A 14,959-nucleotide genomic window follows, 5' to 3' on the forward strand; every position below is an offset into this window, starting at 1 on the left:
TTAAGATTGGGGGTGATGGTATCTTGAGGCACCAAGGTAGATTATATGTTCCCGATGTTGATGGGCTGCGTGAGAGGATCTAGGTTGAGGCTTACGAGTCAAGGTACACTTTTCATGCTAGTTTGACGAAAATGTACCACGATTTGAAAATGATCTATTTGTGTAATGATATGAAGAGGGATGTGAACAATTTTGTGGCTAAGTGAATGGTTTTTCAACAAGTGAACGTGGAACACTTGAGGTCTAGTGGTTTGTCTCAAGAGATTGAGTTCCCCATAAGGAAATGGGAAGTTATTAATATGAATTTTGTTACTGGTCTTCCATGGTCTTGCCATCAGTTTGATTTGATTTGGGTCATCGTGGATAGGATGACCAAGTCCGCTCACTTCGGGCTACTCACTGCAACAAAATTGATATACGACTACGAAATTATTAGCTATGAGATTGAATTAGTCACTAATTATTCATTTTTTGTGACGAAAATTACATTTCGTATCTAAATACAAGAAGCACATACTTTTAGTGACGAAACATAAAATTTCATAGCAAAGTTTTGTCCTCTAAAGTTTTCTATCAAAAAATATTTTGGTGTTATTTATTAAATATCATTGGTGATGAATTTTATGTTTTTAGTGACACTCTTTATTTGTCGCTAAAAATGTATTCAATTTGTGATAAACTATTCTTTGTCTTAAATTAGTTATAATTTTAGACATGAAAAAATTTTTATCATAAAAAATAAGTTGACGCGATTGCGACAAATTAGAGTTTGTAGTTAAATATTCTAAGTTATAGCTACAAAATTTGATATTTAATTGTAACATCAGTTTTTGTCTCTAACAATGTAAATAATTAGTGACAATCATTTTATTGTCTCTGATCAACCTGTGATTCAGTGACAACATAATTTTGTCACAAAATATGCCATTGTTAAATAGCGATGATTTAAAATTTGTAGCTAGATAATTTGACTATTTTCTATGAAAAAATATTTGTAGATAAATATCAATTAATCTTTGGATACACTTGTTTATGATTATAGAAAATCCATTCTATGTCGATATAGTTATAGAAACGAGACTCGATCTAATTGTGCGAAGGTGAACGTTGAAGTAGACTTATTGAATGAATTTTCCGAGGGGTTGGTGGTGGTGCAAAGTCAATGTGCTATCTTGTCACATGTGGAAAACATTCTAAGTAAACGGAGATTAAATATTATCATATGTATTAATCAACGTCTAGAAGTATATATGTCAACGCTCCAAAATTCAAGTCATGCTAACATCTATTCCACCCCTCGATTAAGGGTATTATATGTTGGGTTGAGTTGAAATTGAACAAGTAAAATTGAGTTGAGTTCATAAATAAGTTGGGCTAAAATCAGCCCAAAAGCTACTTGGACTGAAATAGATTGGGCTAAAAGGGCTAAAAATAGGTTGGGTCATGACTGGCTCAATTCGACCTAATTATTTGGGGAATGGAAAAAAATTAGACATTCGGCCAAAAGAATTGTCAATTGATTGTCCAATGAGTTTGAATTTTCAAAATATATTCATTTAGGCCTTTTTCTTGTTACTGCCTCCCCCCCCCCCTCCTCCTCCCCCTCCTCCTCCTCCTTCTTTGCTATTACTTCTTAAAAAAATTGGTTGCTCTGTTATAAAAAATAAATAAATTTGCTTTTTAATTTTTTTTTTAATAATCAAATATGATTTTGTAGTTTTTCCCCTAATAGAATGGAGATACTCAGAATAGAGAAAAATTAATGTAATGTCTTCATTTTTATTTTTTTTATAATTCGTGTGTAATAAATGTATAATCAATATATAAATGTTGTATGTTTATAGAATATATACAAGTACTATATATTTTATATATTTTTAAAAATACAGCTTTTATGTACATCATTTACAAAAATATATGTCTATTAAATAATTATGTTGTTTCAATACATATCCTATACAACCTTTAGCTACAATGATTATTCAAATCCATATTCTATACAATAATTATGCAGTTTCTATACATATCATATACAAAACTATATACTCTATACAACAAATATATATACTATATATACGACAATGCTATCGTTTCTGTACATATCATATTCAAGAATATACTCTATACAACAATTATAAAGTTTCTATACATATTATACGTAACATTTAGCTATAATGATTTTTCAGATACATATTCAATACATTAATTATACAGTTTCTATACACATCCTTTATAGTTTCTATTTATATCTTATACATATACATATTTTATACAATAATTATATAGTTTATGTACAATTATATTTAATTATTTCTTCTTTAAAAATATAGATTTTGGAGTGAAAAAAATTGGATCAACATTATTATTTTAAAGAGGGTTTGAAATAGCCCAAAATTGGAACAAACAATATGTGGAATTACTTCTGTCGACTGGCCATGTAATGTCTAATGGCCCAAAGATGAATTATTAATTTTGTAAAGGGTCAATTCATGTCCTTTCCCCTAATTATTTGGGATGTTTCACCTGACCCTAACATGAGACCAAGGAATCAAGCATTGACCTAACACTCGGGAGAGGAAACTCGAGCCCCAATCGTGAATCGGGAATCAAGACCAAACCATTTGACATTGCTAAAAAAAACTTCAAAAGCGATTCTAGGTGGTCGATTTTTTATACTCTTTAAATTTAGAGGTTGGTTTTTATTAAAAAATTTCTTTATAAAGCTGACATAAGAAGGTTGGTTTTTAAATAAAAAATAATAAAAGTAAATTAAAAAATGAACTTTGAAGGCCGGTATTTTGTTAAAAAATATTATTTTTAAAATATGATATCGAGATCCCAATTCTTGCAAATTTTTAATTAAATAACCGATCTCTGAAGGTCGATTTGCCTTTTCTCAAATTTTTGGGCCAAAAAGATCAGCCTTTGAAGATCAATTTTGGTGAGAAAAAATAACCCTAGTGATTTCCCAAAAAATTTACTAAGTGAAGCAGTTTAATAAATAAAATAACACAAATAAGATACATTGTTTGATTAAATGTGTAACTTAATTCATGTGAGATTTTAATCTTTCTGAACAATAAAAAAAAATTCTCCTATTTTTGAGACATTAACACACATTAATACAAACTCATTAAAGGGGAGGAGAGAAGAACCATGAACATGATGTTTAGAATATTTTATAAGAAGTTCTTATAATTTTTAATATAATTAAACTAATAAAAGAAAAATAACATAAAATAAAAAAAACAAATTAATTTTTGGCTTTGTATGTATAAAAATGAAAATAAGACATTTGTGATTTTATAAAGTGCTCGAGTGGCAAAATTAATACACATTTTATAAAATTAAAATATATAATGTAGTCTTTTTTTACCTTCCCAATCAAATTGAATATTATTTATAAATATATTAATAAAGTTTAAATGATTTAAAATATCTAAAACCTTGAAATGAAATGGAAAATGAAAATAAATACTAAAAAGAAAAACGTAAATAAAGATGAGTAGAAAATAAAAATGAATATTCAACAATTTAATAGGTAATTTATTATTTATAAAATGACTTAACACATTAATAATTAGTGTTATTGACAATAATTTTGTAACTTGTAAATAACATTTTTTTAGGATATATGAATGACTTGGCTTCTTCAAGGTGGTATATATACAATATTTATTTATTAGTAAACTTTATAATATATCTTCTTAGTCATCACTAAAATATAAAAAATTGATCTTTGTAATTAACTTTCAGGAATATTTCTAAGATTTTTACTATTAAATTTTTTTATCAATTTTTCTTGTCATAATCATGAAATCTTTTCTGAATCTGAATTTTGGTGACATATCACAATCAGAAAATAGTAGGAATAGAAATAACTTTTTATTAAACACAAATAACACCAATAAGCAAACTTCAAATATTCTAAAATTAAATCAATAAAAAAAATTATACCATGATTTTGCTCCTCATATCCATGTCCACATGTATCATATCATCAAAAGATATTACTTTAACAATCATCATAATTATATTATAAAAAGACAAAATAAATAAAGGAGAAGTAGAAAATAAAAATAATTTAACAATTTTATCAGTGATTGTTATTTATAAGATGACTAATTAACTATGTGAATTAAGTAAATGGAAGTTGAGGAGACATGTAATATAAGCTGAGAATGTGAATAAGTTGAGGTTTCTTGTAACTCATTAGATATAATTTATACTAATAGAAACATGAGCGCTTGGACGACCAAGGGCAAATCTGTCATTTAGCTCAAAGGGCAAATCGTCTTTGAGCTGCAAAAGAGATATTTTCCCATCTTTTTCTCAATGTTTCCAGAAGACTCAATCCCACTTTCCTTTCACAATCAATCGTACAGCTTTTCTTCTTTCTTCCTCAAGCTCTCAAACACCACTCCAATCTTGGATCCAAACTGCAACAAGAACACTAACTTCTCAAGGTATGATGCTTGTACTGCTCACTTTGCATAATATCTATCTAGAATCATTAGTTTGTGTCATTCTTATATTTTTTAATCCTACAGAAGAGCTCTGTTCCTTTTTGCTTCAAATTTTACCTAATAAAAATTTACAAGGTAATGAGTATTGTTTGGTATTTGAGTATGTTTTTTTTTCATCTATTGAACTCTAAATCATCTGACGTTTTATGAATTTTGTTATAGCATAAGAATGCGAACAAGCAAAAAGAGTCGAGTGGTGATATAACTATTGTATACATTAAAGCAGAAGATGAAATCTTTCACGAGGTACCAGCTTTTTTTACCTTTTTTGTTTTGCCGTAATGCTAAATTTTTTTGATTCTTCCTTTTATTGCTTCTTCAATTAAGCTTTGGTCCTTCAGTTTTCCTTTGCATACAAAGCTGGTTAGGACTGACGATCTAAGTATTTTTCTTGTAGTATCAAATATGAAAAGGGTAATGACACAATCACATCAAGTCAGCCATTACACAAAATAATACTTTTCATTATTACCTAACGATTAAATTAACGATACAATACAGTAAAATATAAGTATAAATAAAAACAAATAGCACAATATAATGGGTAGCTACTATCCAAACAAGCTGTTAGTTATGTGTTTGGGGGCTGAGAGAGTGGTTGATACTAGAGAAGAGTGTATGCGGACCTTACCTCGACCTCAGAGGTAAGGTAGATAGGCTGTTTGCGGAAGATCCCGACTCAACACGAGATCTATATGATATGGTTATAAATTAACTAAAGGAGAAGGTACGGGTTGCTTGAGGTGACAAATTTGATATTTTGTGGGAGTACTAATAGAATAATTTCAACGATACAAGAAAAAGAGAGGGAAATCAACCTCAAGATTATATTTTTTTTTCACAGAGATTTGTCTATCTTAAGCGCTGGTCTACTGGTGAATGTCTTGAGATCTGTAAAATATGCTCAATTTTTTAGGCTGCTTCTCAACATTATTTTATAGACCATTAAAACTGCTAATTTATATATTCAGATTTATGTAACTGGTAATTTTGCATAATGCCCCAAAAACCAGCAAGACACTACAGACCAGTGAGATGTCTTCCTCTAAGTTTCTCCCCATTAGCTCGTTCAATGGCACAGATTGCATCAAATAAGAAGGTTACACACAAGGTTCAAAACTCCAGATTTCCAGAAAATAATCTACCTAGCTCTTCAGGTGAAATATTTGATTAAATTATTTATTTGGTTTATATTATGTAGTTGATTATATTTCTTACTTGTTCTGAAGCCGAATGTTTTATTTCGTAGGTGGAACTATGGTAAATCATGGACAAATAAACAAAAGTGAAGATTCTCGTTCTTCGGATGGTGAAGAATTTTATGTAAGAAATCCCATTACTCCTTGCTGGTAAATGATGAAGATGATGGTATTTACTTTATTGTCACTACTCTTAACTTGGGGAGATATGAGGTGAGAAGCTAATACTTGGTGTGCTACATCCATGTCATGCAATAATTTTGTCACCATGTTATCCGGCCTGTGATGTCGAATCTGGCATTAGAGTCCAGAGATGCTTCTGAGTTTTCATTTTATTTGTCCAGTACTAAATGCTTATAGTTGATTGTTGCTACTGTCGTACTCCTTGAGTTCTCGCATATTCAATGTTTTTCTGGCTATGATTGTCCAAAAATAGGATCTAGAGTGTATGGTGGATCTTAAAGAGCCCCTGCTTAAAGCATGCTGCCAGAAGGATGTGGTCTCTAAATTGAGGTTATTTCTCAGAGACCAAGCCAAGGATGTTGATCTCTTCGTCTCTCAACGAGTTGTGAATCTTCCTCCTTAGGTTTTACCACACCTTTATGATGCACTTTTTGATGAAGTCTCTTGTGCTACAGATGATGAGGTTAGATGTACCGCTTTATGAAGTATTTTTAATCTCCATATTGTTTTTTCCTGTCCGTCTCTACTCTCATGCATGTAGCTTTACCTTGGTGTACTGAAATTTTGTCATTCTTATGTTTTTTAAGCCTACAAAGGAGCTGTGGAAGTCTTTCTTTGTGAAATTCTTATGTTTTTGTCATTCTTATGTTTCAAGTTTTACCTAATAATCAGTAAAATTTACAAGGTAATGAGTACGTTTGGTATTTGAGTATGGTTTTTTTCCCGTCTATTGAACTCTGAATTGTCTGCCATTTCATGGATTTTGTAATAGCATAACAATGGGGATAAGTCAAACATGAATAAATAAAGATGTGCAAAGAAAGTATTAAATTTGTAGATGAAGTAAGAAGAAAATTTATTAGCAGATACAAAAAAAATAATCAAAGGATATACAACAACAACAACAAACCCAGTATATTCCCACATAGTGGGGTCTGGGGAGGGTAAAATGTACGCAGTCCATACCACTACCCCCGAAGGAGTAGAGAGGCTGTTTCTGATAGACCCCCGGCTCAAGACAAAATACCGTAGACCAACAGTCGTGCAACATGATAAAGAACAAAGAACCAACATCCACAAAAATAAAGTATAATTAACCAAAAGGCAAGCAATATGCTAAAGTAACAAAAGAACCAACATTCACAAAAAAAATAGTATAATTAACAACCCAAGGACCCCCTCCCCCCATAACTGGAACTCCCAACCAAGCTATCCTTAAACCTCCTAACTACGGACTACGACTCGACCACCCACCTTAGCATTCTAGTTTAACACTCTTCCTCCAAACCTTCCTATCTAGGGTCATGTCCTCAGTAAACTGTAATTGTTTCATGTCACATCTAATCACTCCTCGCCAGTACATTTTTGGTCTACCCCTACCCCGCTTGAAACCCTCCAAGGCCAACCTCTCACATCTACAGACTGGGGCATCCATGCCCCTTCTCATCACGTAGCCAAACCATCTCAACCTCACTTCCCATAACTTATCCTCCACCAAAACCACTCCCACCTTCTCCCGAATAGTCTCATTCCTGACCCTGTCCGCCTTTGTAAATCCACACATCCAACGCAACATTCTCATTTATGCAACCTTCAACTTTTGGACGTGAGAATTCTTAACAGGCTAACACTCCTCTCCATATAACATGGCCGACCGGACCGTAGCTCTATAGAATTTACCTTTAATCTTAAGAGGCACCGTCTTATCGCATAAAATTCCCGAGGCAAGCCTCCATTTCGTCCAACCTGCCCCAATACGATGGGAGACATCCTCATCAATCTCTCCATTCCCCTGGATCATAGACCCAAGATATTTAAAACTATCCCTCCTACAAACCGCCTGCAACTCCAACTGCACCACCACATTGTCCTCTTGCCTCAAGTCGCTAAAATTGCACTCTAAGTACTCCGTCTTGGTCCTACTCAACATAAATCCTTTAGATTCCAGGGTCTGTCTCCAAACCTCCAACTTATCATTAACACCTCGACGCGACTCATCAATCAAAACTACATCATCCGCAAAGAGCATACACCAAGAAACCTCCCCTTGTATATTTCGCGTCAACACATCCATCACCAAGGCGAATAGGAACGGGTTAAGATTCGATCCCTGGTGCAGCCCTGTCAAGACAGAAAAGTGACCGGAATCCCCTCCCACCGTCCTTACCTGAGTCTTCGCCCCCTCATACATGTCCTTAATCGAACGGATGTACGCCACTGGTATCCCTCTCGCCTCCAAGCATCTCCACAGAACCTCCCTAGGAACCTTGTCATACGTCTTTTCCAAGTCGATAAACACCAAGTGCAGATCCCTTTTTCTCTCTCTATATCGTTCTACCAGCCTCCGCACAAAGTGAATTGCCTCAGTCGTCGATCGACCAGGCATAAATCCAAATTGATTCTCTAAAATAGGCACTATCTTCCTCAACCTCCGCTCCACCATCCTCTCCCAAATCTTCATCGTGTGACTCAACAACTTAATACCACGGTAGTTATTGCAACTTTGAATGTCTCTCTTGTTCTTGTATAAAGAAATCACCGTACTCCATCTCCACGCCTCGGGCATATTAGCGGTCTTGAAAATATTGTTAAACAAATGGGTTAGCCACCTCAATCCCGCTCTGCTAGCATACTTCCAAAAGTCCACCGGAATCTCATCGGACCCCGTCGCCCTGCCCCTTCGCATCTTGCGAATAGCCTCACATATTTCCTCGACCTTAAAACGCCGACAGTAGCCGAAATCGCAAGGCTGCTTAGTGTGCTCCAACTCTCCTGACACAATACCTCTGTCCCCCTCATCGTTCAGGAGCTTATGGAAATACGACTGCCATCTTTTCTTAATTAGAACGTCGTCCACCAAAACTTTTCCATCCTCTCCTATAATGCACTTCACTTGGTCCAGATCCCGACCCTTACGCTCTCTAGTTTTGGCAAGCTTGTACAACCTCTTTTCCCCGCCTCTCTCCTCTAAACCCGAATAAAGTCTCTCAAACACTGCTGTCTTAGCAGTCATAACTGCTAACTTAGCCTCTTTCTTAGCAAGTTTGCACTCCTCCCTGCACACCCGCTTCTCCTCTTCTTCCTTACTCTCAACCAACTTAATCAAAGGATATAAAAGAAGAAAAATACAACTTCTGAAGATTCAGTTGTAATAAGTTACCAAAGTGTTGGAATCTCATTTATAAGCAATTTTCATATTCCGGACACAATATACTATATTGATGTTTCACTTGTAAATTTTTTGAAATTTTAACACAATATACTGAAGCTTCACTTGCAAAAGTTTTAAAATTCTCTCACTTATAAAAGTTTTGAATTCTAACACAATATAAGCTAACTGATAAAAGTTTTGAACAGTACTGAAGTATATTCATATTTTAAATAGATGTTACTGACCCTCTCATTTTTGTCTGAATTATTTTTATCATACTTTAGTTACCAATTATAGGCTACGCCATCTGTGGTAGTTGTGTTCTACAAATGTTGACTTAGTTGACCCAGCATACTTAATAAAATTAAACATACAATCTTTTTTGAATCTTCATTTAATTTGATATGTGTACCTCAAATTCATTGCATTCACAGTTTTTCCTTGATAATCTAAAAACTAAAATTGAAAAAAAATATACATAAATGGTAGTAGTAGAGCTGTTTCTTTTAGATTTCCGCACTGTGTTGTTGGAAAAATTAACTTTAGGGGAGCTTTTGAACTTTGCAAGAAAAGAAGGAATCCAATTTCAGCTGGAAAAATAGAGTAGAACATTGTCTAAGATTTTGGTAGCACTTGCTGATGCTAAAGAGAAGCAAATCACTAATAGAGCTGTGAAGTTGTGGCTTGAAGATCTTAGGGACTTGGTTTATGACTTGGATGATTTTCTTGATTACCTTTCCATTGAAATATTGCGGCTCAAAATGATGACAGAATTTAATTCCAACAAAAGTGAGGTACAGAAATTATTGATCCCTACTTGTTGTACCAGTTTGACACCTCGTACTGTGAAGTTCAAGCATAGTTATAGTCCATGCTATGGAGATTAACTCTAGATGGAAAGCATGTGGTTTTTGCAAAAGTAATCAAAGGAATGGGAGTTGTCCGTTCGATTGAACATGTGACTACTGGTGATAATAATTGCCTAACAGTAGACGTCAATATCGTGGATTGTGGAGAAATTCTTGAGGGGAATAATGATGGTACTGCAGACTTTTTCAAAGACAGATCTATATCCTGATTGGCCTACTGATCTTGAGAATAATACTGATGATCTCCCTTGGTGGAACACGGAACTAGAGTCTATTAAGGCATTTGGTAATGAAAATTTTAAGGTATTAATTTTAAGAAGACATCGTTGCGTCCCCTTGATACTTTTTCACATTGACATTTGAATATATCTCTTTTAGCTGTCTTTCTAACATATACACGATTCTTCCCACAGAAATAAGATTACAAGATGGCTCTTAGGAACTATCGAAAATCTCTGCGCTATTTGAATATCTGTTGGGAGAAAGAAGGGATAGATGAAGGTAGGGATTGTATAATGATCTGTTAACATTAATGGCTCTGAAGTATACCTTTTTCCTTCAAAGATAAATAGCTATGGAATCTAGATCTGACCGTAAAAACTGTTGTCACGTGACTTATTATCTGCTATTATCTGCTTGTTCCTCTTGCAGATAGGAGTGCATATTTGGGAAGGATGAAATCACATAATTTTTCCAACAGCTCTGTGAGTTTCCTATCGGTTGCTTTTAGTTTGTTGCACTATTGTATTTACATTATAGGCAATACTCATCATACAGTTTGCCTTCTTGGTAATAATCTGCATTTTGTTACTAATGGTCGTAGTATGTTCTTTCTACATCTAGATCATTTATGGATAGTGGAGAGACTAAACAGCCTTTAAGCCATTATTGAAAAAATGTATTATTCTTTTTAATTGTGCTTTCCTCTTCATCTAGGCCAGTTTTGTTTTTTTGTCTTATAATTACAGATTGTGCATGTCTTTGATTTTGGCAGCCAAGGGGGCTGCCAGCTTCACTGCCCAGGTCATCATCGTGAACCATCCTGGACAGATTGGAAATGGATATGCACCAGTTCTCGACTGTCACACTTCCCACATTGCTGTTAAGTTTGCTGAGATTTTGACCAAGATCGACCGGCGCTCGGATAAGGAACTCGAGAAGGAACCTAAGTTCTTGAAGAATGGTAATGCTGGCATGGTTAAGATGATTCCTACCAAGCCAATGGTAGTTGAAACCTTTGTTGAATACCCACCATTGGGTTGTTTTGCTGTGAGAGACATGAGGCAAACAGTTGCTATCGGTGTTGTCAAGAATGTTGACAAGAAGGACCCAACTGGTGCCAAGGTCACCAAGCTGCCCAGAAGAAGGGAAAGTGAACAGTGCAGTGTAATCCTAGAGTTTGCAATGCTTTCAATTGTCATAAAGTGTGTTATATAGACTCTATTTTGTTTAGTTCTGCTATATTTTTATCTGTGATTTGCTTTCTAGGTTCTTTACAAAAAAACTATTACCAAGATGTATCTGAAAGTCTTTTTGTAATATTTTATCTATTTCATACATGTGCATGAAAATGTCATATTCCCACCATGTTTGTACTTTATCAAGTACATTGATTATCTTAGGATTTTATCTTCATTATCAATACAAATACTATACTACAAAATTATAAAAGTTAACTAACACTCAATCCTTTTAAAGTTAATTATTCTCTATCTCAATTTGTTTTTCATAATTATTAAAAATTTCAGAGTTAATCAATATGAATACATCATATTCTTCATAATATATCATATTTTTGGATATGTTACTTAATTTTACATAAATATATTACTTACTTTTGCACAAATACATTATATTCTTTCGTGGTGTATTTAAGCTTATAAGTAAAATTGAAGATATATGTAATTATTTAAAAATATTGATATTTTAAATTATTATGACAATTTAAGTCGTGGTATGATTCTTATAAAAAATTATATCAAAATCCAATGTGTTGGGCGGTGCTCAACACGACCAATACCTATCTAGTTATTGTAATAAATATGATAGTGTTTTAATTAATAAATAAATTAATTAATTAAAAAAATGAATGAAAAAAATTTTAAAAAATGAGAAAAAAGATAAATAGCCAAAGAGAGGTGCCACATCATCTTGCCTATAACTCTCTTTTATAATATATATATAGAGAGAGATTGATTGTATTTCCATTTTTTAATATGTAAATAGTAAAAATATAATAAAAGGAAAAACAAAAATTTTAAAAGACAATAAAACACCATCTTCTTAGGTTATAATAGATACATTAAAAGAGTAGTTAAGAAATTAGACTAAAAATTATAACATACGGGTAAAATTCCCTCTCTTTTTTCCTAAAGTACAGGTTTTCTTTTTTTTTTTTTTCAATCGCGTTTTTGTTTGCCTGACCCATGAATCATTCGCTCAACTCCCTCTCTTAATTATCTTCTCTACATCAGAGCAAGACGGCACAATGAGAAGAGAGTATTTTGCTGACTGATAGGTTTTTAAAGTGGTAAACATCGAATCTAGCTTATTTGATTTGAATTTATGTACTTGATGTATTTGAGAAATTTTAGGGTTTTTAGGATTTCTAATTGAGTTATGACTTAATGAATTTGGCGATAGAAGTGAAAGAGATTATCAGAAAAAGGATAACATTGTGTGGTGGTATGCAAATGTTATTTAAATTTGTCGGGAGTGAGTGTAATCTTCAACTGCCTGTGCATTTGGCATAGTTCTTTGCACTTTGATAATATTTTGTGATTTTGATTTTTCTATTTGTGCAAATTTAATTAATTATTTTGGGAATAAGATTGAGTTTAAATAGTTTACTTGATTATTGTTTAGACAGTGAAATTCCCTTTTAAGATGGTTGTTCAAAGTTTAAATTTTATTTTGGTCAAATTTTAATTTAATAAATAATGATGGTAAATAGAGTATTTAGACCTGATGCAAGTACAAAAATGGTTTATAAAGTAGTTGCTTGGCTCATTGTCGAGGCGGCAATGAAAGGTATAATCAGTATGATAATTGATAGTAATTGACGTGTAATATATGTGAACACTTCACAGCTAAATGAAACTTCTCTATGACTTATATAGTTATACTAATTTATTTTAAAGTACATATCTGCCAAGCGACGTGTATCATTTGCAATAGTCAACATATCTGTCCAATGTACTGAACTAAGCTACTGTCAAAGCTCCAGGGGCTATGTTCCTGCGGTGAAGTATTTTCACACTAAAAGAAAAACGTTATTTGTGATTGCATGGTCTTTATAAACTTCTGCAAATTTGATCAAATTACAGGAATTTCGTAGTGAATGAAATATCCTAGCATATACCTTTAAGAAAGAAAGGAAAAAAAGTGCCTACGCATATAATCTTTCATCATTCTTTTCATTTCCTTCCTCTTTTTCTCTCATATCTCCCTGTTTGCATTTTCAGGTTTATCTATTAATACTTTGTATTTTTTTTTATTCCCACCGTTCCTTAAAATTTGATGAGAATATTGATTAACCTTCAAATTGTTCCTCTTCTATGTCCTTAGAGATTAATTGTAGTCACTTGAATCTAGACCAACTGATTATTCTATTTTTAGATGGTCTTAAATAGAAATCAATGATTTCACCACTCTGATTATTTTTTCTTTTAATTTTCTTGGAAAGCTTTGGTTTATCTTAAGATTGTAACACTACGTAATTTATGTTTTTTGATTTTTGTTATTCTGAAATTTATGTATGTATTCAGATATATTGAACTTGTAGATCGACAGGGTATCAATTTATAGTTTCTTTATTTTCATATTGGCATTACTCCTTTTGAATAATGGTTGATAACTAAGACAACTTACCATCTAAAACTGATTAGATGAATAAAAATTCAGATACAAATTAAATGCGTAAGATAATGAGTATTATAGTATAGCTCTAAGTGACAAAAAATTAATATCACCTGTGATCTAATTGCATTGGTATATTTTTTTTCTCTATATATGCATTAATTTTTTTGACTTATTTCTTCCATTCAACTGGTAAAAACACAGAGAGAAGGGGCTAAAGCAGATGAACTAATTGCCAATTTTGATAAGAATTATAGTACAGTGCGAAAGTAGGTCCACGTTTCTTGTGTAGTTACACTTTTGTTTGTATTATTAGTGAATTTATCAATTAAAGTAAAGAATGATGAAGAACTTCAAATAGTGTGTTTGGTCGAGTTAAGAATCTATGTACAACATCTTTCTTTGTGGAAAAAAAATTGATTAGAGATAGCCATTTTTTGAATACATTTCTTTCTTGGTATATATCTCATTGAGTAGAATCATGAGACAATATTCATACTTTTGAATTTCTTTAGAATTTTTTATTTCTAGTTCTATGTAACATATCGGCAATCGTTGTAGTTGTTCGTTCGATGAACACTCTGTTCTTTTTCAATTAATGCCAAGAATATTTTGATAACTATGAATGTCATATTTTTTATAAGTTTATATATCTTATTATCAATTCTTTAGGTCTATCGAATATGCTATTATGTATTTTTTCATTGATTCAAAATAGCGGTGTCACTTATAATTTGTTTTTTGTTCATTATAAAAATATTCCTTCAACCATTTTAGTGTATGTACAATGCATCACCTTAATTACATATTTCAAAATGTCTCTAATTTTATAACTTTGACAGGTTACCAAATTGTCCTTCCTCATTAAAATCTTTATAGATGATATTACTGCATAATAATTTGATTTTCCAATGGAAAATTTGGATGGGAATTTTAAGGACCACAATTGAGTATTTTTGTTGGAATAGAAAGCGCATATCGAATGTAATCTTTTCAGCAGTGGACGGTATATGCATTGATTTCTTCTTCCTTACTTCTCCCATCTTTCTTCCACTTGTTTTAAATTTTTTTCCAGCTTTCCTTTATTTCAACTATCTCTCTCTCCTTTTGATCCTTTATTTTCAGTTATTTCTTGAGATGTACTCTATGTTGCTTAATTTTTATGCAGAAAGT

General features: G+C 32.5%; 1 protein-coding gene across 46 annotated transcripts; it reads left to right on the forward strand.

Annotated features, from left to right (window-relative positions):
- Positions 1-4,249: 4,249 nt before the first annotated feature.
- Positions 4,250-11,515, forward strand: LOC107868035 (elongation factor 1-alpha). 46 transcript variants are annotated; one of them, XR_007055137.1, is made up of 10 exons: positions 4,254-4,466; positions 4,551-4,601; positions 4,689-4,772; positions 5,540-5,683; positions 5,776-6,371; positions 9,889-10,231; positions 10,342-10,429; positions 10,580-10,632; positions 10,772-10,826; positions 10,923-11,515. XR_007055137.1 is itself a non-coding variant. In XM_016714594.2 (10 exons), the coding sequence occupies exon 10, from the start codon at positions 10,904-10,906 to the stop codon at positions 11,363-11,365; it is 462 nt and encodes a 153-aa protein (XP_016570080.1). In that variant the 5' UTR covers positions 4,298-4,466; positions 4,551-4,601; positions 4,689-4,772; positions 5,498-5,683; positions 5,776-5,938; positions 6,162-6,371; positions 9,633-10,231; positions 10,342-10,429; positions 10,580-10,632; positions 10,897-10,903; the 3' UTR covers positions 11,366-11,515. The 46 variants fall into 46 exon arrangements, 12 of the variants coding, with proteins under 12 accessions (XP_016570084.1, XP_016570080.1, XP_016570082.1 ...); XR_007055134.1 differs by having other exon boundaries at positions 4,256-4,466; positions 9,628-10,231; XR_007055129.1 differs by lacking the exon at positions 10,772-10,826 and having other exon boundaries at positions 4,259-4,466; positions 5,776-5,938; positions 6,162-6,371.
- The last annotated feature ends 3,444 nt before the right edge of the window (positions 11,516-14,959 follow it).

This window comes from Capsicum annuum, chromosome 4 (assembly GCF_002878395.1).
Source record: "Capsicum annuum cultivar UCD-10X-F1 chromosome 4, UCD10Xv1.1, whole genome shotgun sequence".
In the NCBI taxonomy this organism is placed as follows: domain Eukaryota; kingdom Viridiplantae; phylum Streptophyta; class Magnoliopsida; order Solanales; family Solanaceae; genus Capsicum; species Capsicum annuum.